General features: G+C 40.3%; 6 protein-coding genes across 6 annotated transcripts; 4 read left to right on the top strand and 2 right to left on the bottom strand.

Moving 5' to 3' along the window:
• The first annotated feature begins 211 nt into the window (after positions 1-211).
• LOC106391127 (cell division control protein 6 homolog B) lies at positions 212-4318 on the top strand. Its single transcript, XM_013831694.3, has 16 exons — positions 212-1141; positions 1342-1414; positions 1507-1727; positions 1814-1888; positions 1959-2065; positions 2147-2253; positions 2353-2412; positions 2530-2603; positions 2712-2762; positions 2875-2924; positions 3083-3164; positions 3264-3353; positions 3486-3548; positions 3638-3733; positions 3860-3949; positions 4070-4318. The coding sequence occupies exons 1-16, from the start codon at positions 1013-1015 to the stop codon at positions 4100-4102; spliced, it is 1401 nt and encodes a 466-aa protein (XP_013687148.1). The 5' UTR covers positions 212-1012; the 3' UTR covers positions 4103-4318.
• Positions 4319-4922: 604 nt separating this feature from the next.
• Positions 4923-6758, top strand: LOC106391126 (UDP-glycosyltransferase 71C3-like). The gene has a single exon (XM_013831693.3). The coding sequence runs from the start codon at positions 5186-5188 to the stop codon at positions 6614-6616; it is 1431 nt and encodes a 476-aa protein (XP_013687147.1). The 5' UTR covers positions 4923-5185; the 3' UTR covers positions 6617-6758.
• A 9-nt stretch (positions 6759-6767) lies between these two features.
• LOC106391125 (UDP-glycosyltransferase 71C5) lies at positions 6768-8644 on the bottom strand. The gene has a single exon (XM_013831692.3). It carries the CDS (start codon positions 8291-8293, stop codon positions 6860-6862), a length of 1434 nt encoding a protein of 477 aa, XP_013687146.2. The 5' UTR covers positions 8294-8644; the 3' UTR covers positions 6768-6859.
• Positions 8645-13490: 4846 nt separating this feature from the next.
• LOC106391128 (non-specific phospholipase C1) lies at positions 13491-15898 on the top strand. Its single transcript, XM_013831695.3, has 3 exons — positions 13491-14777; positions 14861-15037; positions 15335-15898. Exons 1-3 carry the CDS (start codon positions 13691-13693, stop codon positions 15658-15660), a joined length of 1590 nt encoding a protein of 529 aa, XP_013687149.1. The 5' UTR covers positions 13491-13690; the 3' UTR covers positions 15661-15898.
• Positions 15899-16958: 1060 nt separating this feature from the next.
• LOC106391129 (O-glucosyltransferase rumi) lies at positions 16959-19468 on the top strand. Its single transcript, XM_013831697.3, has 7 exons — positions 16959-17212; positions 17549-17778; positions 17854-18204; positions 18290-18479; positions 18561-18625; positions 18716-18926; positions 18988-19468. Exons 1-7 carry the CDS (start codon positions 17093-17095, stop codon positions 19333-19335), a joined length of 1515 nt encoding a protein of 504 aa, XP_013687151.1. The 5' UTR covers positions 16959-17092; the 3' UTR covers positions 19336-19468.
• Positions 19418-21197, bottom strand: BNAA10G04660D. The gene is made up of 5 exons (XM_013831698.3): positions 20939-21197; positions 20550-20866; positions 20213-20305; positions 20023-20082; positions 19418-19919 (listed from the first exon to the last, which is right to left on the bottom strand). The coding sequence occupies exons 1-5, from the start codon at positions 21042-21044 to the stop codon at positions 19728-19730; spliced, it is 768 nt and encodes a 255-aa protein (XP_013687152.1). The 5' UTR covers positions 21045-21197; the 3' UTR covers positions 19418-19727.
• Between the last annotated feature and the right edge of the window lie 6552 nt (positions 21198-27749).

The following is a 27749-nucleotide window of genomic DNA, read 5'->3' as shown; positions in this document are numbered from 1 at the left end:
ATTTTTTTTTTCTTTCTTTTTGACAAATAAGATATTTAAGTGTTTTTCATTTAAAGCTATTCTTGTTTTTGGTACATATACGAATACGATAATATAATATCAGCGATACCTTGGACGTTTTTCTTCCCAAATAAAAGTTTTTGAAGGAGATATATAGAAATAAAATATCTTAGACCACTTTGATTCTTTGTCTGATTCCCAGCACTATATATCAGCTGATCAGGAAAACAGCTAATTAAATATAGTTGATCACATTTTGTTAAAAACAAGTAATAGACATGTTTGGTGCATTTTATTGAAAATCATCAGCACGAAAGACTATATTATTGGGAATGTTAATTAGAGTAACTAAGAGATATATGCGAATACACATGTTGGATGCCAAATTGCCAACTAATTATATATTTAATGGTGGAAGAGTTTTAGTTAGGAGAAGCAAGGCTTTGTTTAGGTAAATGGTGCATAAAGGTGTGTGTGTATAGTTTCAGCACTAGGGAGTATATGATCTTTTCTTTGTGAGTGAGTATACATAAAGGCAGAAGTAATCATCATGTAGTATACGTAAATGACTGAACTATGTACTAATTGTAGTTACCCATTTCAGATTCAGAACCATCCATCATGGTTTGAATCGAGACACAAAAAATTGAATATAGCCAAGAAGCCAAAATGGAAAAAAAGATGAATCAATTGTTTATGAAAAAGAACATTAACAAGGCGGTGGTGTCTAGCTAGTGGCTTAGCCCATAAAACTTGACGTTAGTTTATAATGGTATTTGATAAAATGACTGGGCCGAACATGGGCCCAAATAAAAAATGCGTCGAAGCTGGGAGAATTTCAAAACGGCATGAGAACAAGAGCGCGGGATGCGAAAATCTTCGCGGTTAACGTTTTTCCTCCACTAAAAAAAGTTTAATCACACATCCAAAAGAATGATTCCTCGTAGTACGATTGGATCCAAACCATTCCTCTTGCCACTTTCGCTTCGACCTCGCCTTTTTTCACCTAACGATGCCTACCATCGCCGGATCGGAGAAATCGGAGGAAGTCAGTCTCTTGTCTGAGGATACAATCTCTACGCCGAAGAAACTGAAATCTCGTCAGCGAATTGCTGTTTCCAATCTCAGAACGCCAGATAAGGTAAAACTGTTTGATTAAAATCGTGACTAGTCTGGATCATTTCGGTGGGGGCTAGGATACCTCTGTATAATTCAAAAAAAATAAAGTCACTCGGTTGCATCATATCATTTTTTCCTGATGAATGTGTTCGTAGCTGTTGGATTGAGTTATTTATATGGAATAGAATGAATATCAATCTCATTGGTTATATCTATTTACAGGAAGTTAAGCAAGACTCTCATGAAAACTTGGCAGTGGATAGCTTATCCGATTGTTTAGGCTCTGAATCTAGAGGTAAACACGAATCCTTAGATTCTTCAATAGTCTACTTGTTTTTTTTCTTTTCTCTAAGGTCTTATCTTAATCATGTACGATGGTGTATATAGACGAGGATCAAATGAGAGCTGTGAAGGAGGCACTGCATGTATCGAAAGCACCATCGACAATTGTTTGCCGTGAGGATGAGCATAGACGGGTGTTCGAATTTGTTAAAGGTTGCTTAGATCAGCAGAAGGCTGGGAGTTTGTACATTTGCGGTTGTCCTGGAACTGGAAAATCACTCTCCATAGAGAAAGTCGTAAAACAAGTTGGTGATTGGTCAAAGCAGGTAGCAGTTTTGTAGTTTATAACATTTAACTTAAAAATTTGTTTGTAAATGTTTAAAAGACTTAAAGATTGAATGAATTTGATCAGGCCTGTTTGCCACCTGTGGACACATTGTCTGTGAACTGCACGTCGCTGACAAAAACAGCAGATATATTCAGCAAGGTATGTATCTATGAACCTCAATATTCTTGATTTCAAATTGAATATATTTGATGATTATGTTGTTTTTTAGATACTTGAAATAGTAGAGCCCGTGAAGGAAGATAACTGCTACTCTTCACCTCTACATCGTCTTCAGAGTTTGTTTTCTCAAAAGCAAGACTCCAGCTCAAGAATGATGTACATTTTTTTATCCTTTTGTTGTGTATCAGTTACCTCTGACGATTTAACTAGTGTGATCATATTCAAGTTCTTTTCCAGGTTAATAATTGCAGATGAGATGGATTTCTTGATCACAAAAGACAGAGGAGTCCTGCATGATCTTTTTATGCTTACGATTTTTCCATTTTCAACGTGTATACTTATAGGTACTGTATTTTAGAGGTCCTTTGTATGATTTAGTTCTGATATGTATTCACCTCCTCTTTTCATATGCACTTGTAAGTTAAGCTGTGTTTTTTTTTCAGGTGTAGCTAATGCAATAGACCTTGCAGATCGTTTCCTTCCGAAATTGAAGTCCCTTAATTGTGAGAATTTGTTGAAATTGTAATTTTTGTCTTTGTTCTCTCTGCACAGAAATTATCAACTTTGAAAGCAAGAGTTGAATCTACTCTTGAACTGCTGTTTCTTTTATTTCGTTGCAGGCAAACCTATGGTTATAACTTTCCCTGCTTATTCTAAAGATCAGATCCTTAGGATACTACAGGAAAGGCTAATGGTAATTCCTTCCAACCGTATGATAAGATGTCTTGTTTGAGACGGTGAAACCAGGTAGCCATGGCGTTTCTATGTATGTCTCATTAATTTTCAAGCGTTGTTCTAGCAGGTTCTTCCATATGTTGCATTTCAATCAAACGCCTTGGAGCTCTGTGCAAGAGTAAGAATCCGATCCTTACTGGTCGCCTGATCTTGATCTCAATCCTGAGCCAACTTAATTTTCATCAATACCATTAATTTATATATGTCCACCTTTATATGCATTGTGCCAGAAAGTTGCGGCTGCGTCAGGTGACATGCGAAAGGCTTTATCTGTCTGCAGGTAAATACAATATTTTTCACAGAATTTGTCCTTTTTTGAAAACATGGGTGATGATATCCTGCTTGGTTTTATATTTTCGTATACACTATAAAAGGTTATACTCCCACCTTCAAGATTGTGAACAGAAATTTACATTCTTATTTGATTCAAATTTTCAGAAGTGCTATAGAAATCTTAGAAATAGACATAAGAGGATCACCTGGCCCAGAATCACAAGGTCCAACTCCAGATAATCCAGTGGTTAGTATTCGGGTTACACACTGATGATATGGTATAAAAATTAAGGTTCTTATAGGCCATGAACTTATTGCATAGCCCTTGTTGTACTCAATGTTACAGGTGAGGATGGATCATATGGCTGCTGCATTATCTAAGACGTTTAAGTCTCCTGTAGTTGACACTATTCAGACTCTTCCTCAACACCAACAAGTAAGTTACCTTTTTTTACCACACGGTCATTTTCAGAGTCACAGCGATGTCTTACAACGTTTATTATTACGCAAGAGTGATTCCAAGAATCTAACCGGAATCAGCACATGCTTCTCTTGATGCACTTCACAGATCATAATATGTTCTGCTGCAAAGGCTTTTCGAGGGAGTAAAAAGGATGCAACCATTGGAGAGGTAAAACTCGTTTTTTCCAGCAAACACAAAACACATAACTTCATGAGTACAACCAATGATAGTTAGTGAATCTCCCTCTTACAATGCAGCTTAATAAATTATATCTAGAAATCTGTAAGTCTCGGGTGATCTCTCCAGCTGGAATTACAGAGTTCACTAACATGTGTACGGTGCTAAATGATCAGGTAACTACTATCTCTTAAGTATTGTATGTTGGTAAAAAGCTTGTGTATACTGCATTTGTGTTTGCCAAAGCACGAAAAAAAATCATTTCCTGGTAAAAAAAAATTGGGGGTTTTGTTTTGCTTCAGGGGATTCTAAAATTCGGCCAAGCACGTGGAAACAAGCTAAAGAGAGTTAGTCTGAGAGTAGACGAATCGGACATTACATTTGCTCTACAGGTAAACAGCCTTTTGTTGTTGTTGGTGCCAATCCATGACACCTGATGATGATATGATGATTACATACTTCTTTTCGAAATACAATTATTGACCGAGTCCTTTTATACATAAAATCAACAGGGAGTACGATTCTTTAGGAACTGTCTTCTGTGAGAAGAACTTCATCCCTACAATGGAAAACATCTTGTGCAAAGAATAGCCGGGCTAAGCTGTGAACATGGATAGGATACTTTTATTAGAATATTTCAATGTATTTGCTTACACTTGCTAATTGGATAGCCGTGGATAGGAGTGTATTAGGGCAATCATTTGCTTACACTTGGTGTTCACTTCCTCTCCTCTCACTGTGGCAGAGAACGATTAACTAAAGCAGGTACAAATATCATTCAAAGACTTAACTTGTACCAATTATATGCCAATTTAATTAAGTTGTTATGGTTAGTGAACTAATGTCTCACTAGCCTACTTTAAGCAGTTTGTAGGGTCTCTTAATAAATTTACTTATCGTTATCGTCTGGGTGTGTGGGAACAATGAGGAAACTCCAAAAATGAGTTGTTGAATTGCAGTGGGTGTAGTAGCTTTTCCATGGAGAGAGTGGTTAGCTTTTTCCCTCAAGAGGTGGGGACGTATCTCTTTTGCTTTTGTCTCCTGGTACAATAGCCGCCAAGTTTTCATTTAGTATTGTTATTCTCTCTGACAAGTGACAACCATGATCAATAATAAAACATTCATAGCGTCCCCGTAATTGAGTATTTTAAGTGAGTTTTTAGACTAAATAATTTCATATATTTAATACAATTATTTAAACTTCTATTATTTTTAAATGATCACTGTAAATTTGTTTATATCTCATAATGTAGTTTTTTCTTCTTCATTTTCCTTATTTACTCTTGAAATACTATTCTCTATATCAGATATATTCTTCCATTAATTGATATATTTTCTCTGCTAACATTGTTTTGAATAATCTACATATATAGTAGTATGATTTCAAATATCACTAAAGTCATGACTATAATTTCGTAAATGGTAACTAGAAAGTAAATCTGTGACTGTGAACAATGATGGATAAGTGTATAATGATTACTGATTATGGAGCACCGTGCGTAACGTGCAAGGCTGCTGCAAGCCTTTTATAACAGTTAATCATCGTTCCTTATTTAAACATATATGTACTTTTCATGATCTAGAGATCACAAACCCAAAAAAAAAAACACAGAGAGAATAAAAAAAAAATGGAAAAGCAAGATATCATCTTCGTACCTTCTCCAGGCGCTGGCCATCTTCTTGTTTCCATCGAATTCGCCAAGTCTCTCATCAAACGCGATAACCGCATTCACACCATCACCATCCTCCACTGGACGCTACCTTTCGTTCCTCAATCCAAAAACTCAGCTAAATCTCTTCTCGCTTCGGAGCCTCGAATCCGCCTCTTGCCCTTGCCTGAGATCCAAAACCCTCCGCCATTGGAACTCTTCTTCAAAGCCTCTGAGGCTTACCTTCTCGACTTCACCAAGAAAACGGTTCCTCTCGTCAGAGAGGCTCTCTCAGCTCTAGTTTCTCCTCGTAACGGAACCGAATCGGTCCGCATCGCCGGTTTGGTTCTAGATTTCTTCTGTGTCCCGTTGATCGACGTAGGAAACGAGTTCAACCTTCCTTCTTACATTTTCCTCACGTGTAACGCTGGTTTCTTGGGTATGATGAAGTATCTCCCTGAGAGACATAGCCGAACACCCTCCGAGCTTGACCTGAGCTCCGGCGAGGAAGAAGAACACTCCATTCCCGGTTACGTCTGCCCCGTGCCGACGAAGGTCATGCCGCCGGGGCAGTTCGTGAGAGAGTCGTACGAGGCTTGGGTCGAGATTGCAGCGAAGTTAAATGAAGCCAAAGGCATTTTGGTAAACTCCTTCACAAGTCTTGAGAAGAACGCTTTTGATTACTTCGCTCGTAGGCATGAGAACTATCCTCCGGTTTACCCGGTCGGACCGGTTCTTAATTTAGAGGATCGTCCTTCTCCGAATCTAGATCCAGCTGATAAGGACCGGATCATGACCTGGCTTGAGGAGAAGCCCGAGTCTTCAGTTGTGTACCTCTGCTTCGGAAGCTTCGGAATCCACGGAGAATCGCAGATTAAGGAGATAGCTCGAGCTCTAGAGCTCTCCGGCCACAGGTTTCTTTGGTCCATACGAACAAATCCGATGGAGAAAGCTTGTCCGTACGATCTGTTGCCTGAGGGGTTTAGAGATCGGACGGAGGGTAAAGGTTTGGTGTGCGGTTGGGCGCCGCAAGTGGAAGTGCTGGCTCATAAGGCGATCGGAGGATTCGTGTCTCACTGCGGTTGGAACTCGGTGCTGGAGAGCTTGTGGTTCGGCGTTCCGATCGCCACGTGGCCGATGTACGCTGAGCAGCAGCTGAACGCGTTCACGATGGCGAAGGAGCTAGGATTGGCCGTGGAGCTGCGTATGGATTACGTTGCTGCGAACGGAGAGGTGGTGAAAGCTGAGGAGATCGCGGGAGCCGTAAGGTCTCTGATGGACGGTGAGGATACGCCGAGGAAGAGAGTGAAGGAGATGGCGGAAGCGGCGAGGTTGGCTGTCAAGGACGGAGGATCGTCGTTTGTTGCGGTTAAACGATTCACTGACGAGTTGATGGGCCGGGCTTTTTAGTTCTGTTGTAATAACGTTCTCGAGATGATGGGCCTGGCTTAATAATTTATTTTCAAGTTTTCAGACAATGAGTTCTCGGACTGAAAATTAATAAGCAAACCAAATGTCCTTCAGTGATATCTAAACAAAGACGAGCTTAGTACAGTCACAATCACAATCAAATAGTGTTTGCTTATTTAAGTTTTCGTAACAACTTGGTTTACTTATACATTATTGATAACATTGGTTCCAATGGAGGATGAATCAAACGTGATCCCCAAGAATATCTTTGATAAAATCTCCGGTGGCCACCATCGAATAACCACCGTTGCTAACAGCTTTCCTCGCTGCTAACATAATATCTCTAACCTTCTTTCTGATAGGATTATCACCATCCATCAAAGATCTGATGGCGGTGGCTATTTCACCAGCTGACACGATCTCAAGCGTCACCCTATCACCGTCAGCAACATAATCAAGTCTTATCTCCACGGCTAAGCCCAGCTCTTTCACCATCTCGAACGCGTTCAGCTGTTGTTCAGCGTACATTGGCCAGGTGGCGATAGGTACGCCGTACCAAAGACTCTCCTGTATAGAATTCCACCCGCAATGAGACACGAATCCACCGGTTGCCTTATGGGCCAAGATATCTATTTGTGGAGCCCAACTACACACGATTCCACGGCCCATTGTTCGTTCCACGAATCCTTCTGGAAGCGGCTCGTGAGGATCGCCGTCTCCCTCCATGTTCGTACGAACCGCCCAGATGAACCTGCACCCTACGAGCTCGAGGGCGTGAGCAATCTCTTTGATCTGAGGTGCACTGAACACTCCCATGCTCCCAAAACACAGGAACAAAACCGACGAGTCTGGCTGCTGGTCAAGCCACTTCATCATTTCTCCGTGTTGGGCCGAAGCTAAGCCAGGATTAGTACGGCCCGTTAAGTTAAGAACCGGCCCAACAGGATAAGCACGCGGGTAATCTCCACGCGAAAAATGTTCAACAGCATACGGCTCAACTTCTGAGAACGAGTTGACCAAAATACCCTCGGCTTGGGCTAACCGCTCGCCGATTTTGACCAGAGTTGCGTAAGAGAGTTTGTCAAACACACCAGGCGGCAGAACCTTAGCCGGAACACGGTTCAAGAACGCCGGAATCGGCAACTCTTCCTCTCCGGAGCTCTCTTCAAACTCCTTCGAAGAAACCAAACGGTGCCGTTCCGGTAGATACTGTAGGAACCCCAAGAAACCGAAGTTGGAGGTCATGAAGATATACGAAGGAAGGTTTACCTCACGTCCGACGTCGATCAAGTCGACGCAGAAGAAGTCGAGAATCAATCCTGCGACATGGTTTGAGTCTTGTGCCGAAGATGAGACCAAGTCTTGGATGGTTTTTCTGAGGAAGGGTATGTTTTTGGCGACGAAGTCGATGATGTAAGTCTCGGAGGAAGTGTCGAGGAGCTTGATGGGAGGCGGGTCTTGGATCTCCGGGAGGCTGATGAGTCTGATACCAGGCTCCGAGGCTGTGAGGGAGGCCAAGGAAGCGTCTGCGTGAGGAGCGTAAGGGAGCTTCATGGAGAGGATTGTGATCATTGAGATCCGACGGTCGAGATCCAGCAAACGCTTTCCGAATTCGATCGTTGACAAAAGATGGCCGGTCTCCGGGAGTGGGATGAAGATAAGCTCCGATTTCTTCATCTCTCTACCTTATCTTTTTCTTTATGGGCTTTCTTTTGAAGTAAATGAGACACACGATAGAGTTTTCTCTTGAGCTCTGCTATATTAATGGCGTTCCATGCGTCAGAATAAAGTAGTAGGTAGTGAAGACAAAACACAAAAGTACTACTAGACTATTATCTTTTATTCTCTGACCATCAAGTTTCGGTCCGGTTGAGCATACATACAAAAGTGAGAAAAATAACTGAGCAAAACTACTGATTAATAAGTATTAGTCAAGAATGTCGTTCTTTTTCTTTGAATTGAATAATTCAAATGTTAAATCTATTTAAATTAAAAACCACTTGATGTACATCAAGTGCAGCTTGTTTTGAAAATCTTTATATATAAAATAGGCTTTGTATCCCTCCTGGTGATGCCACATAGGATGCCAGCTAGGAAATTCCTGTTCTGAAAACACGACACGTGTCACAGAACGAAACTCACCGTATCATTAAGACGTGAATCGTGATGTTTCGCCCTTTAACCCTAGCTCTGTCCGATCGAAGAATTTGAGATCGTCTCCTCTCTTCGTGCAGCGGCGACGCGAGACGTCCGAGCTTCCTCACGCTATCTGAAACGGCGAGCTGTGAATTCATGTTTAATCCCAATAAACCGATCCCCATGATGTCATCTTCAATGCGTCGTTTAGATCTGAGAGTCGGTTTGTGTTGGGTATAAATATACATGAGTATTCCTCTTCTCTACGACCAAGGTCCATCAGATGATCACCGCTACAGTTCAAGCCATGCCGCCATAGCCGCAGAATCCTCTCAGCACAATCTTAACCTCTTGGTCTCTGACTCTTCAGTCACCACTACAACCGTCGTGACCGCGAGAAATATTAACGTGCACATTGTTGCTTTTTTGGAGATGGTGAATAGAGTAGAAGCATCAACGAACATCTGGAGGAGAAGAGCTCATTCAAGGCATTTGATTTCACTCTATAGATCCACTGGTGCAAGACCCTCTTGGGGCGATGATAATGAAAGAGATGATGAATCATGTTTGATTGGTCAGAGAAGAGAAGCAGTTTGCAGCTGAAGAGAGCTCAAGATTGAGAGATCATAATCCCTAAACGGTAACACTTTTGAAATCCCAGTCTACCTTTTTGATTTTTGGTTTTCTTGAACATTGGGAGCTACTAAAGGAGATTTTTTAACAAGTAGTGAAAAAGAAAGCTCCTTTGATTATGGTATATACTCTCTGGGTGAAATTTTTTTCGGATTGTGGATAATGGGGTTATCTTTTGTAATATTCTAGGCTCTGTTGTTGTGGCACAAAGCTCAGCCGGTGTTTCATCTGTTAGATATGTTCCCTGAACAAGCGTTAAAAAGAAACCAGATGTTGTTCCAACAAGGCAAACCACCAGAATTTCATCACCAGATGATTCTGATGACGACGATCTTGATGGAGACACAGAAACAGCTGATAATGAAGATCCTACAGACGTTAAGCGCGCTAGGAGGTACAATTCTTGAGAACTTTTGTATCTTGGATCTTCTTTTTTTTCTGATAACCACTCCATATATAGAGATACATCCAACTTGTGGCAGGGAGTTTCTACTTTCTTTAAAGAGAAAGTAACAACTGAAATCTAGAAGAAGAATATTTCAGTTAGTTTTATGTTACTCTTAGAAAAATCTTTTTGAAAGTGGAAAGATGGTCGTTAAGTCTAAAGCCGAGTCCAATTTATAAATTCTTTGTAATATTTCGAAATTGGTTGGTTAGGATGCTCTCAAACCAAGAATCAGCTAGGCGCTCTAGGAGAAGAAAGCAAGAACAAATGAATGAGAATCATATGCATCTACATTTCTCGATATCTTTCTTGCTATTCAGCAGCGTTCCATTGGTTTATAGGAAATGTTTTCATGTTTGGTAGGTAAACCAATTAAGAGCTGAGCATTCTACTTTACTTGGTCGTCTTGGTGACATGAATCAGAAGTATGATGCAGCTGCTGTCGACAACAGAGTTCTAAGAGCTGACATCGAAACTCGAGAACAAAAGTACATATTGCTGCGACTCATAAGTGTTTCAAAGATTTTACAACACCCAACAATATGATTCTCTATCTAATGTTTTAACTAAGTTTTATTGCATTGATACAATTTTGTGCATGTTAAGATGGCAGAAGAAACAGTGAAAAGAGTGAACCCTTTGCAGTGGGCAAGACCAAACATGGGCATACCAGTGAACAACACACCGAGAATCCCAAGTACTACTGGTACCGGTTTATCACCAAATCAGAGTAAAGGTGAACCGTGAAGGATTGCAGAATCAGTTTGCTACTAATCCGAAGAACATGTACGAAACCATTGGAATCACAAGCATTAACCACAAGATTGAGTCATCGACTTTGTGGTTTTTGAAACTCTTATCTTGCTCTTCTTTTATTATTTACTGTGCGAATCCACAATGGTGTTAGCTGTAAGGGTGATGATGATGATATACCCATTTATATATGTTTGGAAATAATTCGATGAATGTTAACTTTACCTATCTGCCTGGTAGTCAAAAGCGGTAAGGTTTCTAACGCAACCAACATTTAAAATGTCAACACAAAAACAGAGTTGTACGCATTTACACCAGCCTAAAAAAAAATACAAAACAAAAATGGCAGTGGCAGAGTTCAACATATTACCTAACCAGGACAAATGTGGCATCGTAATAGAGAGCGAGAAAGTGAATGGATGCACCAAATGAGAAAATATGTGAAACAAAGTCCATATGTAGACCAAATATTGTATCCACTATTTTATTAGTTCTTTATCTTAGATTTTGAACCCTATTCTTCATTATAGTTTAAAATTGTATCCACTCTTTTTGTCAAATGGTCAATTTAGCCCCCACACTATGCTCTCTTTCTCATATTAATTTAGATGGAAAATTAATTTATCTACTAGGTTCTTTTATGATAATAATACAATTATTTTATTTTGAATTTTGTTAGATTATAAAACAATTAATTCCTCCATCTTTTTGAGGAAACAACTATCCATTTGACTTATTATATGTAAACAACTATTAATTTTAAGACATTAGTTTCAGATTTGGTGTTAATTAATAACTATTTTAAGAGATAATAATACATAAAAGATTAAAAAAAATTTATACGAAAAGAAGACCACAACAAAAAAATAATAGATAATAAAAAATCAAAATAATTGTTAGGAAAAATATAATAAAATACAGAAATAAAAAAATAAATATAAAAACAAAAATGAATATTTTTTTATATAAAAGAGTTATGTTAAGTTTTCTAATTAAATAAATGTAGAATGTATTTTAAATATTTATGTCGAGGATTCTATAAAATAACTATAAACATAGATCCACAACCGTGTAAAAATAAAATATATAGTTATATAGTCGAATAAAAGACACATGATATAAGATAATGTAATTTAATAAATAAAACTAGATAACTTCAAATTAAACAAATAAATCAACAATACTACACTATCAAAATTAAAACAAAATAAAATTTCAAATAAACAATCTTATTAATCGTAAGGAACATTTTAGTTAACTGTAATGAGAATAAAACTGAATAAATGATAACAATCAATACAATAATGATTCATACTAATATAGAAAAAAAAAACATTTTTTAAAATAATAACAAATATTAAATAAAAATCAAAAATATTTACTTTAACTATTTATATTATTTTTAAATTATCATTCCGCCCGTAGGGCGGACCGACCCTAGTATAAAAGACAAATTTTTCTTATGTGTCTATACTATACTCCACGTGGCAAACCAAAACATCAGTCCTACTTCATACCAGTCATCTCCCATTCTCTGAAATATAGTGAATCTGTTTCTAATATTCTTTCCTATCCAGCAAGTGAATAAGTCTGTTTGCTGAAGAAGGTTCATCTCCATAGCGCTTTGCATTTCTTTCTTGCCATATGGTATATAAAGCTGCTTGGAAAACATATTGAAGGGTGAGTTTTGGTATCCTTTGCTGCGAGTTTGCTAGATGAGTTTCACTATCTCAGACCATTTGGTTGTGTATTGCTCTCTCAATAATCCTTTTGTAAGAGCTTTCCATATGTCTATCGAAAATTGGCATTAAAAAAAGAGATGCTCTCTCGTCTCAACCGGCTCTCGACAAAACACACACTCTGGATTTATACTTCCACAGTCCAATGAAGCATTCTGCTCCCTGTAGACAGCCTATTATGCATAGTCACCCAATGTATAAACTATAAAGGCATACTTGGGTGTTGCAAAGCTAAACCGTACTACCTTATCCCAACCACATTTCATATGAACTTCTCTTATCATCAACCAAATGCTTTTTGTTGAGAACTTCGCTTTATTTTGATCTTCCTGATATTTCCATATGGCTATGTCCTCATCTTGCTCTGTCTTTAACTTCTGTATATCAATCATCTCTTCTATTCTGTTCAGCCATGGTATTTTGTGTTTCCTTCGTCTATGTCCATGAATTGCTTCATGTACTGTAGCATTGGCTGATATTCCCATGTCAATGAATCCTTGTCTCCACATATATCCCATAACTTCTCCATTGACGACGAAGAATCATACCAAAACGAAGTTGTTTCTCCATTCGCAACTTTAACTCTATGGAAATGTTTTGCAATCTTTCGATACTTCAAAAGCTTCCTCCACACCCATAAACCTTGTTGAGTAATTTTAGTCGTCCATAGAGACCTTTTTCCGATTAGCAAATCGACTTCGAACAACAGACCAAGCTTGATTCTTTCACCGGCTTAATATCCAATCCTCCTTCTCTTCTAGCATTCATGAATGTGTCTATTGTGTAATGGAGTCAGATGTGATTAAGTAGAAATAAACAAAACAACCAAAAAAGACGATTCAAATGGAAAACAGCTAGTTTTATTCTCTTCTTTTTACAGATGGAATTGTTTTTTGCACCATAAGAATCATGGTTTACTTCATTGAAAATTGTAACTACTAGTATTATTTTTCCATCCTTGAGTGTTACCTTTAAGAGGGTGAGTTCATATTTATTTTAAAACAGTTCACTGAAACTACTGCAAGCCTTCATCAATGATCATAACCTAGACGTAACAGACAAATTAGATATGCAAACAATCTTTCAAGTTATGTTGTACTATCATAGAACACCTTCTAACTTGTATCTTTAAATGTTTCATACATAATCTGCCGACAAAAGACACATGCATTGTTTATGACCTCGTATTTGGTTGGGTTTTGCTTTGACTTTTAGTCAAACGTAAAAGATTATTTTTTCCTTGTAAGAAAGAAAAGTCGTTACCGACGGGGAACATAAAAAGTCATCGGCTTCATCGCTCTCCCTTTCCTCATCTTTCCTCCCCGAAGAAACTCCGCCGATCTTTCGAGCGCAAGAGTCACCGGAAAAATGGCTCTCCGGCGAGTATCCGCCACCGTAATCCTCTTCCTCTACTTACTAATTTCCGCTCAGTCTCTCGATTCCAAACACCACAAGATCGAAGGACCGATCAAGACCATAGTCGTTGTAGTCATGGAGAATCGCTCCTTCGATCACATCCTCGGCTGGCTCAAACCAACCCGACCCGAAATCGACGGCCTAACCGGCAAAGAGTCAAACCCCCTCAACGCCTCCGATCCAAACTCCAAAAAGATCTACGTCTCGAACGACGCCGTTTTCGTCGACATGGATCCAGGCCACTCGTTCCAAGCCATCCGAGAGCAGATATTCGGGTCCAACGACACGTCCGGCGACCCGAAAATGAACGGATTCGCGCAGGAGGCGGAGAGCATGGAGCCAGGGATGGCCAAGAACGTGATGAGCGGGTTCAAACCCGAGGTCTTGCCCGTTTACACCGAGCTAGCGAACGAGTTCGGGATATTCGACCGGTGGTTCGCGTCGGTTCCGACTTCGACTCAGCCGAACCGGTTCTACGTCCACTCGGCCACCTCCCACGGATGCTCCAGCAACGTCAAGAAGGATCTCATCAGAGGTTTCCCTCAGAAGACGATTTTCGATTCTTTAGAAGAGACGGGACTCAGCTTCGGGATATACTACCAGAACATCCCGGCGACGTTCTTCTTTAAGTCTCTCCGCAGGCTCAAGCATTTGGTGAAGTTCCACAGCTACGCGCTTAAGTTCAAGCTCCACGCGAAGCTCGGGAAGCTTCCGAACTATTCGGTGATCGAGCAGAGGTATTTCGATATTGATCTTTTCCCCGCGAATGACGATCATCCGTCGCACGACGTGGCGGCGGGGCAGAGGTTTGTTAAGGAAGTGTACGAGACGTTAAGGAGTAGTCCGCAGTGGGAAGAGATGGCTTTGTTGATCACTTATGATGAGCACGGTGGGTTTTATGATCATGTGCCCACGCCGGTTAAGGGTGTGCCGAATCCTGATGGGATCATTGGACCGGATCCGTTTTATTTCGGGTTTGACCGGTTGGGTGTTCGGGTTCCTACTTTCATTATCTCTCCTTGGATCGAGAAGGGCACTGGTATGTAAATATTACTCGTATATGTTTTTTTTTTGTAGCATATGTTATAACTTTCGTATGTGTGTGAATCTTTTTTGTTGTAGTGATACATGAACCTGATGGTCCAACACCAACTTCACAGTATGAGCATTCTTCTATACCAGCAACTGTGAAGAAACTCTTTAATTTAAAGTCTCATTTCCTTACCAAGAGAGATGCATGGGCTGGTACATTTGAGAAGTACTTCCGTATCCGAGACTCTCCTCGCCAAGATTGTCCAGGTCTGCTAATTTTCATTACTCATTACAGATGTGTAACTAATGGGAGGCTAGTTTGTAAAGACAACTAAGTATTTTGGCTATGCGTAGCTCTAGGAAACTTCTTTAATGGAACAGAGCAATTAGTATTAGTGATGTGACTTATTAGGTATACCAGTGTTAATTAATAGGAAAAAAATTACTTGTAATTGAGATTGGTTTGATCAAATATCTAACCTTGATGACGGCTTTACTCTTCTGTAAACTGTGGGAATATAATTTTCTAACTGTCATTTCCTTTTTTGACATGAACCAACACAGAGAAACTAGCAGAAGTTGAACGATCACTAAGGCCATGGGGAGCGAAAGAAGACTCAAAGCTCTCAGAGTTCCAGGTGGAGTTAATCCAGCTCGCTTCTCAACTTGTTGGAGACCATCTGCTAAACTCATATCCAGACATTGGGAAAAACATGACAGTACGTGAAGGCAACAAATACGCAGAGGATGCTGTTCAGAAGTTTCTAGAAGCTGGGAAGGCTGCCCTGGAAGCAGGAGCAGACGAGAACACTATAGTCACTATGAGGCCGTCTCTGACGACCAGGACTAGTCCCAGTGACGGTACCAAGAAGTACACTGGAAGTTATTGAAAAATTCTACAAATAAAAGAATGAATGATATGTAAATACATGTGGCCACATCTATGTTCCCACTTTACTTAGATACGTTCTATGATGTGGAAAAAGGTATATACTTATGTATGTTATGTAATGGATCAAAAGACATGGTAACGTTATGTTGCTCCTGACCTCCATCTCCTTAGTAGGAATAAGATGGAGAGTTCTTGTAATACTAATACATATATACTTATCCAAAATTAGATAAAAACCTGGTTAACATAAGCCCTGTTCATTGTGAAGATGCGGATACTAGCGTCAACGTCAAAAAATAGAACGTGAAACTGAATAAATCTTAGTTGGATTTAGACGCAGAGATTGTTGAAAAGCTCAGACATAACAAACTTCAGGCCGCCGGAATTCAATAGCGTCAGCGTTTTAAGAATCCAAAGTCGACTTTTAAACGCCAGCGGCTAATTTCTCTCTCATCCGTGTTTCGTTTTGCTGTCGTCCGTGTTTATTTCTGGTCGCCGCTGGCTGACGCTGCGTCTCCCTTCCGAACAGGGCTATAAAGATCCTAATAATTGGCTTATCTGATCTTAAATTATCTAGGTATCCGCTGAACATATAAATAAGAAGAAAGGCAGTGTTAGGGAAAGAGACCAGTAAAAAAGAGGAAGAACAGAATTTAGGAAAATAGAGACTGTAATACAAACATGAAAACAGATCAAGTGGATCAAAGACGAGCCATGCAAGTAGTACATGACTTTCTTGGGCTTTAGTCCAAGGAATGGTACTCGTCTTGTGATTTGTAATCCTAACACTACCATGCAGAGAATGTGAAGCATCACAGGCTCATGGGCTCTTATAAGTATAGAGTCCTAAGTAAACGCCACCAGCAATCCTCGTTCTGTCAAATTTATTGGAAAGTAAACGCATTTATAAAAGAGAATTTGTACTCCCTACACACCAAATATCCCCTATTTGCACTCCATATCTTATTTTCCTCCAATTTTTTTTCCCATCATTACCATTTTCCCCCTATTCTATGGTATCCCACCTTTTTTAGTATATTGAGCTAATTTGCTCTTTATAAAATAAACAACACAAAAATCAAACAAGTTTTAGAAAACATACCGTTTACGAAAAAAAACAAGAGTATTAGTACTAACCAAAATTGCTTATACATAAATACATTTTTCTTTTTTTATTAAGCACTCTAACTTAGTTTAGTTTAGTCTAGTCATTAATAATTTATCAAATAATATTAAAGTGAATAATATTAGTTAGAATTAAAATAGAAACAAAGTGATGCATAAGAAGGAAAAAGAAAAAGTTAAATCTCCGGAACGAGCGGGGCACTGTATATACAGAGAGAATTTCTAAGGCCACCGCAAGAAAAAGAAAGGAAAGTAGAAAACGAAAAGTTTAACGGAAGAAGAAAAGAGAAAGAAGGCAAAACAAAATGGGTCTTCGTCTACGTATTCGTCTCCCTCACAAGAGCTCTCCTCGTACACCTTCACATCTCCTTCTATGCGTTCTTGCTCTCTGCTTCTTCTCCTTCACCGCTGTTATTCTCTACAAGGTCTGTCTTTTTCCCTTTTCACCATCAGAGACATCTCTATTTATTCTTCCCACTCAGCAATAATGCAAATTTCACATATGAATATGAAACACATATGTAGATCTGACAGAATCATTAAATGTTGCAGTTTTCTGTCTTGGGGAATATTTATCTGAAGCTGACATAACTCTAAATTAGATACTCGAAACTATGGTTTTGCTTTTTACTAATCGTTTTCAATTGATAGATCTGGATTTTGAGCTGAATTAGCATTTTTTTTAAAAAAACACGTGCTACTTTACTTCCCGTGATCTTGATACTTTTTTTGTCCTTCACTAAAGTAATCCCGTCGAACAGGTTGACGACTTTGTAGCTCAGACAAAGACTCTCGCCGGACACAACTTGGAACCAACACCGTGGCACATCTTCCCACGCAAATCTTTCACCGAAGCCACGACTTACCGAATCCTCCAATGCTCCTACTTCTCTTGTCCGCACAACTCCGCCCCCGAACCAAATACCCTCTCCTCGGATTCCGGGTCGGGTCATCGAACCCACCATCAACCGCAATGCCCCGACGTTTTCAGGTAATGTCCACTCAGAAAGATTCAAACTTTCTTTATTAGGATTATTAAACCATTGTTGATTTGGTGTGAAGCCAGGTGGATTCACCGAGACTTGGAGCCGTGGCTAAAGACAGGGGTGACTAAAGAGCACGTGGAGAAGGCCAAAGCCAACGCTGCGTTCAGAGTGGTGATACTATCGGGGAAGCTGTACGTGGATCTCTACTACGCTTGCGTGCAGAGCAGGATGATGTTCACCGTTTGGGGGATTCTGCAGCTGCTCAGCAAGTATCCGGGTATGGTTCCTGATGTCGACATGATGTTTGATTGCATGGACAAACCCATCATCAACAGGACGGAGCATCAGTCCTTCCCAGCCCCGCTTTTTCGATATTGTACTAATGAAGCTCATTTGGACATTCCTTTTCCTGATTGGTCTTTCTGGGGATGGTACATGTCCCTTTACCTCTCTGTTGGACATTGTTGTTGTTTGTTAGTCAAACTCTTGTCTGAATATGTGTGTTTGTGATGAAAGGTCGGAGACAAATCTAAGGCCGTGGGAAGAAGAGTTTAGGGATATAAAGAAAGGGTCTAAGAGAAGTAGCTGGGATAGCAAGCAACCTAGAGCTTACTGGAAAGGGAATCCTGATGTTGTGTCGCCTATAAGAATGGAGTTGATGAAATGCAACCATTCTAGGTTATGGGGAGCACAGATTATGCGCCAGGTTTACTTCACTTAAAAGGCTTTTTAAGTCGAATTGTTTAGTCTAGCGGCAGTGATGCTGAGGTGTGTGTTTTAAATACAGAACTGGGCAGAAGAGGCAAAAGGTGGGTTTGAACAGTCTAAGCTCTCCAACCAATGCAATCACCGGTAAGTTCTTAGAGAACCCCAAGTTTTCTATCAAATATGGCTTGAGGATGCGAGTGGGATCTAATTTTATTGGATTGCTTGTATCATAAGGTACAAAATATATGCAGAGGGTTACGCGTGGTCAGTATCTCTAAAGTATATCATGTCATGCGGTTCCATGACACTCATAATCTCACCAGAGTATGAAGATTTCTTCAGCAGAGGCCTCCTCCCCAAGGAAAACTACTGGCCTGTCTCTCCCACTGATCTATGTCCGTCCATCAAATTCGCGGTGGACTGGGGCAATGCCAACCCCTCTGATGTATGTGTGTTCTACACTTTTCTCATCGAGTTATCGATTCATGTTATCCTTTTTTTGACAGGCTGAAACAATAGGAAAAAGAGGACAGGGCTATATGGAAAGCATTAGCATGAACCGGGTGTATGACTACATGTTTCATCTCATCAACGAGTACTCTAAGCTTCAGAGGTTCAAACCGGGGAAGCCGCCATCGGCTAAAGAGGTCTGTGCAGGATCATTGCTTTGCTTCGCAGAGCAAAAAGAGCGGGATCTGCTAGAAAGATCCAGAGCTGTACCTTCTATGGACCGACCATGTAAACTTCCAGGTGCAGATAGGGATAGGCTCGAGAGGTTGATCCAACGGAAGAAGCAAACAATCGAAGATGTTAGAAACATGGAGATGACAAGAACAGAGAGGGGTTCCAGATAAATTGTGTTTTCAGGAACATAAGTTTTGTGTAACCCTTTTTTTCCTCGTGTTCATCATCATCAGCTGTAGCACGAGATGATACTTGATTAAGACTTGGTTTATAGAATAAAGAAACCATAATCTTACAGGTACACGGATTAATGTTTGACTGGAGAGGCAATTATAAATAAATCAGTCTTACTCTGAGTCTGATCTTCAAAAGTAAGACAACAAGAGAAAATAAAATACAAATCCTAAATCCTTGGTATAGGAGGAATTCAAGTGACGTATTCTCCACTTTTGGTAACATCCTATTATTTCAAATCTTGATAGATCAAAACCTCGGAAATGAAAACTAGCCAGCACTAGACTTAGGCCAAAGATTTAAAAGGCAGAAGAGAGTGGATGAAATCTCACTCAGCTGGGTTGTCATACTCATCATCATCGTCAACCACTTCATACTCGAAATCTTGGTCTCTGTTCTCCATGGTTTTCCCAAATGTGAATGCCTTTGTACCCATTGTCGTGAAGGGCATCAGCCCAAAAGCACGAGCTGTCTTGATCTCTCTAGCAATCTTCCTTTGTGCCTTGGCACTGATGCCAGTCTGTGCAAGAGGTCAACAAAAAAGAGAAGATTCCATCATTATGTGGATTAGCAAAACGTATAAACAAAGTAAAAATTAAAGCGATAAACATCCAATTTGAGACCTGCTTCCTCTTAACGAGGATCCCAGCTTCGGTGATAAACTGCGCAAGAAATCGAACATTCTGTCCAACAAAAACAAAGTTCAAAGGTGTGAGTACAAAAAGAAAAACAAAAGCTCACAGATGCAAAATTTACACAGACCAACAAAAAGCTTCACTACTTCAGAAACATATACAATCAAACTAAACTCACCCTGAAGTCAGCTTTCTTGAGAACTTCCTCGGTGGTTATCTCCGCCTTGTTATTCTGTCTAGGTCTTTGCATCTGCTTTCTATAACCTAAATCCTGAACGAAACAAAAGAAAACACTTTTAATGTCTCTCTGGTCAAAGCAAACAAGAAGAGATCATCATCATGCCATGTAAACCCAAAGCACACACACACTATACATGACTACACAATCAAATCACATAAACGCAAATCATTTAAGTGATAAAGACTGAGACTTTACTAGAGGTATACACTCCAAATTCAATCCTAGACCATTCAAGTAACACAGTTGCATACAAGAGTTGTAAAGAAAGCATTACCCTAGGGAAGTGATTAGCTCCCCAGCTGTTGACATCAGGCCTAAACGAGTAACCATCCTTCGCTCCTCCTCCTTCGTCATCATCAATGTTGTAAATCAACGCAGCTTCCTTCAATTTACCATCAACACCATCGGACGAAGGATCGAAGGTCTCGTCTCTGTTCACGGAGCCTCTCGAACCGTTTCCGTACGATCTGCCCAAGCCAGTATACCCGCGCTTGTCTTTCTCCGCCTTGCCGAGATGCTGGAAGAAGCTACTGCTTTTCTCATCGTTGCCGGTGTTTCCGCCGAACATCCAATCGTCCAACGAAGATGGATCTGCTCTGATTCGATTCGATTCGGTGGTTAGACTAACGGAAAAAATTGGTGGAAATGTAGGATGGTTGTTACCTTCGTTAGCGTTGGCTGAGAAGCTTCTAGGCACGAGAGGACGCCATGGTTGACGAGAAGCTACGTCGTTGAGGGAACGAATCGCGAAACGGGCGGGTTTCATCATCTTTCGATTTAGGGTTTTTCGAATTTTCAGTTCCTCCGATCTGAGGTTTCGGCAACGAGGGGAGAAGTCGCCTGAGGGATGGATGACGTGTGTGAGAGAGAGACAGTGAGATCAGATTTCAATTAATGGGCTCATAAGGCCAGGCCCATTGTTTACTGACTAAATATGTTAAAAGTTATCAAGTGGTTGAGAGATGTACATAGATTAGATGATTAATTTAAGTTCAAAATTTTTCTTTCGATCATAAAAATTATCGAGATAGCTTTTGATGAAATCTTGCATACTAAATAATATTTTAATCATTTTTTTTGTAACTTTAGAAAGTGAATGAGGATAAGTACAAACACATTTAACCCCCAAAAAAAACTATGAGATGACAGAAGTGTCACATCAAACATGTATGTGATGATCTGAATGACCGATAGATGCCAGCGAACCATGATAATTAGATATCAATAGAGCAGGACTTTGCTCGACCACATATATAATTCAGCTCTAGGCGAATGAATTGGAAAAAAAATATTATAAGGGAAGCTGATGATAGGATTATTCAATTAAACTTTTCTGATCAGTATCAAGCGGATTCACTATTAAGAAAAGGTATGTGACATTTGTGTGTAGTAGAAAAGAAAAGGGCACAAAACAAAATTGGGTCTCACATCACTTTGTTCCTTTTGATCCCAAGGGGAAGTAAAAGTAGTCGAAATCAGTTACCTTTTGGTTGGTATCATCATCCAATATGGGAAGTGGTGAGTCGGGGGATTGGTTGTGTTGAGAGTTCCTGCGTCCACTTGGTTGGTTCTTAGCTCTTACGTTTCCTCTCTTTGGACTACTAATCTTTTAATTCACATGTGTTTGCTTACACGTGGTGCGATATTAATGGCTAACTAAGTAAGGTCATCCACTTATAAAGTGCCACGGTCTTAATAGGAAAAAAGCAAAGGACCATTGATCGAATAGCAACAGTTGGCTCGTGTGCCAGATGTCGTTAGCTTCGCTTTTAACAATGAAACGATCTTACTATGTGCTCGAGACAGATGATAGTGGGATGAGGGTTTACGTTAATTATCGTTATTTGTTTGTGTTTATGTTAATTGTAACATGGGCTTCGGTCTAAACGCACCGTTTTGCTAAAAGGGCAACTCAAAGGCGATTGGCGATTTAGGTTCTCGTATGGCTTTGGCGCCGCCGCCGGACTCGTCTGCACCTGTCACGGGTGTTGATGAAAGTCGGGATGTCGGGGAGATTTCGATTCAAGTGCAAGGAGGTACTGGAATGGAGGGAAAAAAAACAAGAGGTCGTAGCGGGTGGTCTGAAAGCTGCGTCGTGGGTTGATGTGGCTCATGAGAAGAAGATGCTACGCAAGTATAATCTGGAGATTACTGAATTGGATGGTCACTCTAACGTAGAGATACCAGATGAGGTAGTAGTCAATGCGAATCCACTGTGGGAGGACTTTTTGATTGGCAAATTCCTGGATACTGCACCACACATTGCTCGGATACACGCCGTCGTAAACAAAATCTGGAGAGAAGGTGGGAAAGGTCAACTTGTTGAGGTTCATGAAGTTGACTCTACAATGATGAAGTTCAGAGTTCTTGATCCTGCTATGAGGATGAGGATACTTAGAAGAGGGATGTGGAATATTGGTAACATACCATTGGTGGTAACGAAATGGACTCCGGATGAGCTTACGGAGAAACCAGAAGTCAAGTCAATACCAATGTGGGTTTATCTTAAAAACGTTCCGACGAACATGTTCTCCTGGGAGGGCTTAAGTTTCATTACCAGTGCAGCGGGGCATCCGGTGAGACTTCATCCCGAGACAGCTTCTTGTTCAAACTTCAAGCTAGCAAAGATCTTCATCAACGCAGATTTATCAAAGGAGTTACCAAAAAAAATCAACTTCACAAAGAACGGAAAATCTTCACTGGTGGAATTCATTTACCCACGGCTACCTTCGAGATGTAATACCTGCGGAAAATGGGGTCACTTTGACAAGGACTGTGTGTTGAACAAAAAAGATGAGACTTTTAAGTCAGTTGCAGAGATTATAAAACATGGGATAGAAGGGAAAGCTACAGAGTCAGCGGAACCTCGAGAGGAGGTTGTTGAGCAACATGTGAATGTGGAGACAAGTGTAGTAAACAATACAGAGGAAGAAGTGGAGAAAGGTGAAGTGATAACAGGGTGGTTAAATGTCACTCCAGGAAAGGCGAGTAAAAGTCCCAAGTCAAAGACGCGAGAGTATGAACAAGTTAAAGTTGCTTCGAGATTTTCCGCTCTGGATGATGCTGATGACAATGGTGATCTGGTCAAGGAGATAGGGGGAAAAGATAGCGAGGACTCTCTGTTGTTGGAGCAAGATCACATAGAGACAGATGTTACTTCAAAAGAAATGCAAGAAGACTTTGAAACAGGGGAAGCTAGTAAGGACAGTGAGATAGAAGGTGCTGAAACTACTCCTGGAGCAGTTGTTTCACAAGAGAATCATGAGAAACTTGAGAATGAGGAAGAGCAGGAGGGAAGCGTTGAGGGATTGCGGAGAAGAGAAAATCAGAGCCTTGAGGGTTCTGTGATTGGAGGAAACTCTAGTCTACGATCCTCCCTACCAAGGACCTCAAAAACAAATCACAGGATAGTCCCTAGCAAGGACACAGAAACCCCAGGTCCTCAGGGAAAACGTAACAACCGAAAATCCTCCCAATGACAGGTTTCTTCTGGAATGTAAGGGGTTTTAACAAAGTTTCAAAACACACAGTCGTCCGTAATTGGATACAGAATAAAGGTTTGCAGTTTGGTGCCCTGTTGGAGACAAGGGTCAAGGAGAGCAAGTCGGCTAGCATTGTTTCTTATGTTTTTCAGGGTTGGTCTCATGTAAATAATTATGAGTTTAGTAGGAAGGGAAGAATTTGGGTTTTGTGGAATGATCAAGTCAGCGTAACTCCGGTTTTCAAGTCTGATCAGATCATTACAGTTTCAGTTTTAGTGGAGGGTGACACAAAAGAGTTTCTATGTTCTTTTGTGTATGCTGAAAACACAGAAGAAAAAAAGGAAAGAGCCGTGGGGAGATATAAAGGCTCACCAAGACTCGCCTATGTTCAGAAATAAACAATGGATCATTGGGGGGATTTTAATGAGATTATTGAAGGTGACGAGCATTCTAACTTTCAAGACATTGGTTTATCTACTCAAGGAATGAGAGATTTTGAGGATACAGTTCAGTACTGCAGTCTCAGTGATTTGGGATATCAGGGGCCAAAGTTCACTTGGTGCAACAAAAGGGACGAAGGCATCATCTGCAAGAAACTCGATAGAATTATGGTAAATGAAGCTTGGCTTGATCGCAGAACTCAATCATATGGTGTGTTTGAATCGGGAGGATGTTCAGACCACCTTCGAGGCAGGTTCCAGTTAAAGGCTGCGGCTGTGGGTAAACGCAGGCCTTTCAAATTCTTGAATGCGGTTGCAGATATGCCTGAGTTTCTTCAGATGGTCTCGGACTACTGGAAAGACACTCAGCCGTTGTTTCAGTCCACATTAGCACTCTTCCGCTTCTCAAAGTACCTAAAAGCTCTCAAACCATTGGTTCGGTCGTTAAGCTAAGAAAAGCTGGGAGCTCTAACCAAAAAGGTAAAGGAAGCTCATTTCGTTCTCTGCGCTAAGCAAGAGAAGCTTCTTAAAGCCCCAACTCAAGAAAATATTAATGCGGAAAGAGTGGCAGCAGAGAGGTGGCAAAGAGTATCTGATATCGAAGAGAAGCTACTGAAACAACGCTCTAAAATCCATTGGCTACAGGTGGGGGATCGAAACAACAGGGTCTTTCACAATGCAGCTAGGATTCGCCAAACTCGGAATGCAATTCGGGAAATCAAATGCCCCAATGGAAGTGTAGTTACCTCGCAAGATGAAATTAAAAAAGAAGCTGAGTGTTTCTTTAGTGAGTTCCTCTCTTTTGAGCCAGCAGATCTACGAGACACAACAGTTTCTGAGCTGCATGAGATATTACCATTTCGACGTTCAGAAGAGGATCGAGCTATGCTCATGAGAACAGTGACTGAAGAAGAAATCAGGGAAGTGGTGTTTAAAATGCCGAGTAACAAGTCTCCGGGGCCAGATGGTTTCACTATTCAGTTCTTCAAATCATCCTGGAGCATCATAGCTAAAGATTTTACCACAGCTGTTCAATCTTTCTTCAGCAAGGGTTTTCTACCTAAGGGCCTTAATGCAACCATTCTGGCACTTATACCAAAGAAGGACTCAGCGGAGGAGATGAGAGACTATCGGCCAATATCCTGCTGCAACGTTCTCTATAAGGTAATATCTAAGATAATCGCTAACAGATTAAAGACTTTGAAAGCTTTAAACATGCCTGATGTTTTCATCCACTGGATTGAACTTTGTGTCTGTACTGCTTCCTTTTCAGTGCAAGTCAATGGAGAGCTTGCAGGTTTCTTCCAGAGTAAAAGAGGTTTGCGGCAAGGATGTGCTCTATCCCCATATCTTTTTGTGATCTGCATCAATGTGTTATCTCAGATGCTTGACAGAGCTGTGGAGAGGAAAATTATTGGCTATCATCCGAGGTGTAAGAACATCCTGCTCACGCATTTGTGCTTTGCAGATGACTTAATGGTCTTTACTGATGGAACTAAAAGATCCATAGAAGGTGTGCTTCAGATATTCACTGACTTTGCTGCAATATCAGGGCTGAACATTAGTTTGGAGAAGTCTACCCTCTACATTGCGGGTGTTTCCGAGGATACTGCAACGAACATTCTCAACAGGTTTTCGTTTGCATCAGGTAAGCTACCTGTTCGTTATCTGGGGCTTCCCTTGCTCACAAAGAGAATGATAGTTAGTGACTACTTGCCTCTTGTGGAGAAAATCAGGAAAAGGATGACTTCTTGGACAGGAAGGTTTTTGTCACATGCGGACATGTTACAATTGATTAACTCAGTGATAACAAGCCTTGCGAACTTCTGGTTATCTGCTTTTCGATTACCAGGGAGTTGCTTGAAGGAGATAGAATGCATGTGCTCTGCCTTTCTTTGGTCTGGAACAGAGCTGAAAACGATAAAGGCAAAAGTTAGTTGGAACGATATATGTTTACCTAAGGCCGAAGGTGGATTGGGGATCAGACCTCTTAAGGAAGTTAACATAGTTCATTGTCTGAAACTCATCTGAAGACTCTTCACTGCAAAATCTTCCTTATGGACAAGATGGATACGATGTTACTTGATCCGCAAAGAATCCTTTTGGTCGATAAGTAGCAGCACAAATATGGGATCTTGGATGTGGAGGAAGCTTCTCAAGCTTAGGGATCTTGCAAAAGGTTTTATTATTGTGGAGGTAAGGAATGGTGAGAACACATCCTTCTGGTATGACGTTTGGTCTCGATTTGGGAATTTGAAGAATATCCTGGGAGATAGAGGACTGATAGACTTTGGCATTGGTGATAATGCTACTGTGGCGGATATATTGGTTAATCATAGACGCAGAAGGCATCGAGTGAGCATCCTCAACGAGATTGAGGAGGAGGTAGCTAAGCTCAAGCTCTGTTCATCGTGGGAGGATGATATTTATCTTTGGAAGCAAGCTGATGATAAATTTGCAACCAAGTTCTCAGCGAAGAAGACATGGGAACAGATCAGAAGCAATCGCCAATCATGCTCGTGGAGTAAAATTGTCTGGTTCCCTCATTCAACACCAAAATATGCTTGTTTTTTATTGGGTAGCTATGCGAGACAGACTTCAAACAGCTGATAGAATGCAGCATTGGAACGTCGCAATCAACACAACTTGTGTTCTATGAAATGAAGAGCATGAATCTTGTTGCCATTTGTTCTTTGATTGTTGATACTCGAGACATATATGGAGAAGGCTGATTGGAGGTCTCTTGCTTGACGATTTCACCACAGACTGGAATGCGCTCAAACTGCTCATGTCCAGGCCGAGACTCACCCCAACAAAGACTTTTATCCTTCGGTATGCTCTACAAGCGACAATGCACACAATCTGGAGATAACGCAATGCTAGAAGGCATGGAGAACATCCACAAGATGCTAGCTGCTTGATCAGGTTTGTGGACAAGACAATTAGACTCATGTTGCTTTCAGTGAAAGGAAAGGGCCAGAAATATCTTGATGAAAGATTGAGCACTTGGTTTGGGATATAAGAAACAAATGGAGGAGCTGGATAAATTCTTTTATTTATAGCATTCTGTTGATTCTTTAAATATAAAGAAAAACTGATGCACTAGATGTAAATAAGTTTTTTTGGTTTGAATAAATTTTACATTCATTCAAAAAAAAAAATTGTAACATGACATGCAAAATATGGGAATCGGTCATTTAACACAGCAGTACTTATAATTAATCTAGGCTAAAAATTTAATTATTAAGGAATTAATCGCTGGGATTCTACTACATATATATTGCACAAGTGTCACTTTAATCTCGGACTTTTTGCGCAACAACCATTGAACCTTCCAAATATCTAAGAAATGTTTCTACTTTCTAGAGAATGAAAAGGACACCGCTCTATATAAGTCATTGTGCTTAATTTTTCATTTCATCAAAATTAAGTATATACAACTTATTGGTAGATTTATAATGGACTGACGTATAATTATAATATGTACAAGTGAAAAGGGTTGTATACTACAAGATATATTTGGTGCTAAAAGCTAGCTAGAGTAAACATAAA

Source organism: Brassica napus, chromosome A10, assembly GCF_020379485.1.
Source record: "Brassica napus cultivar Da-Ae chromosome A10, Da-Ae, whole genome shotgun sequence".
Lineage (NCBI taxonomy): Eukaryota > Viridiplantae > Streptophyta > Magnoliopsida > Brassicales > Brassicaceae > Brassica > Brassica napus.
This window is presented reverse-complemented; position numbering and strand designations above follow the sequence as displayed.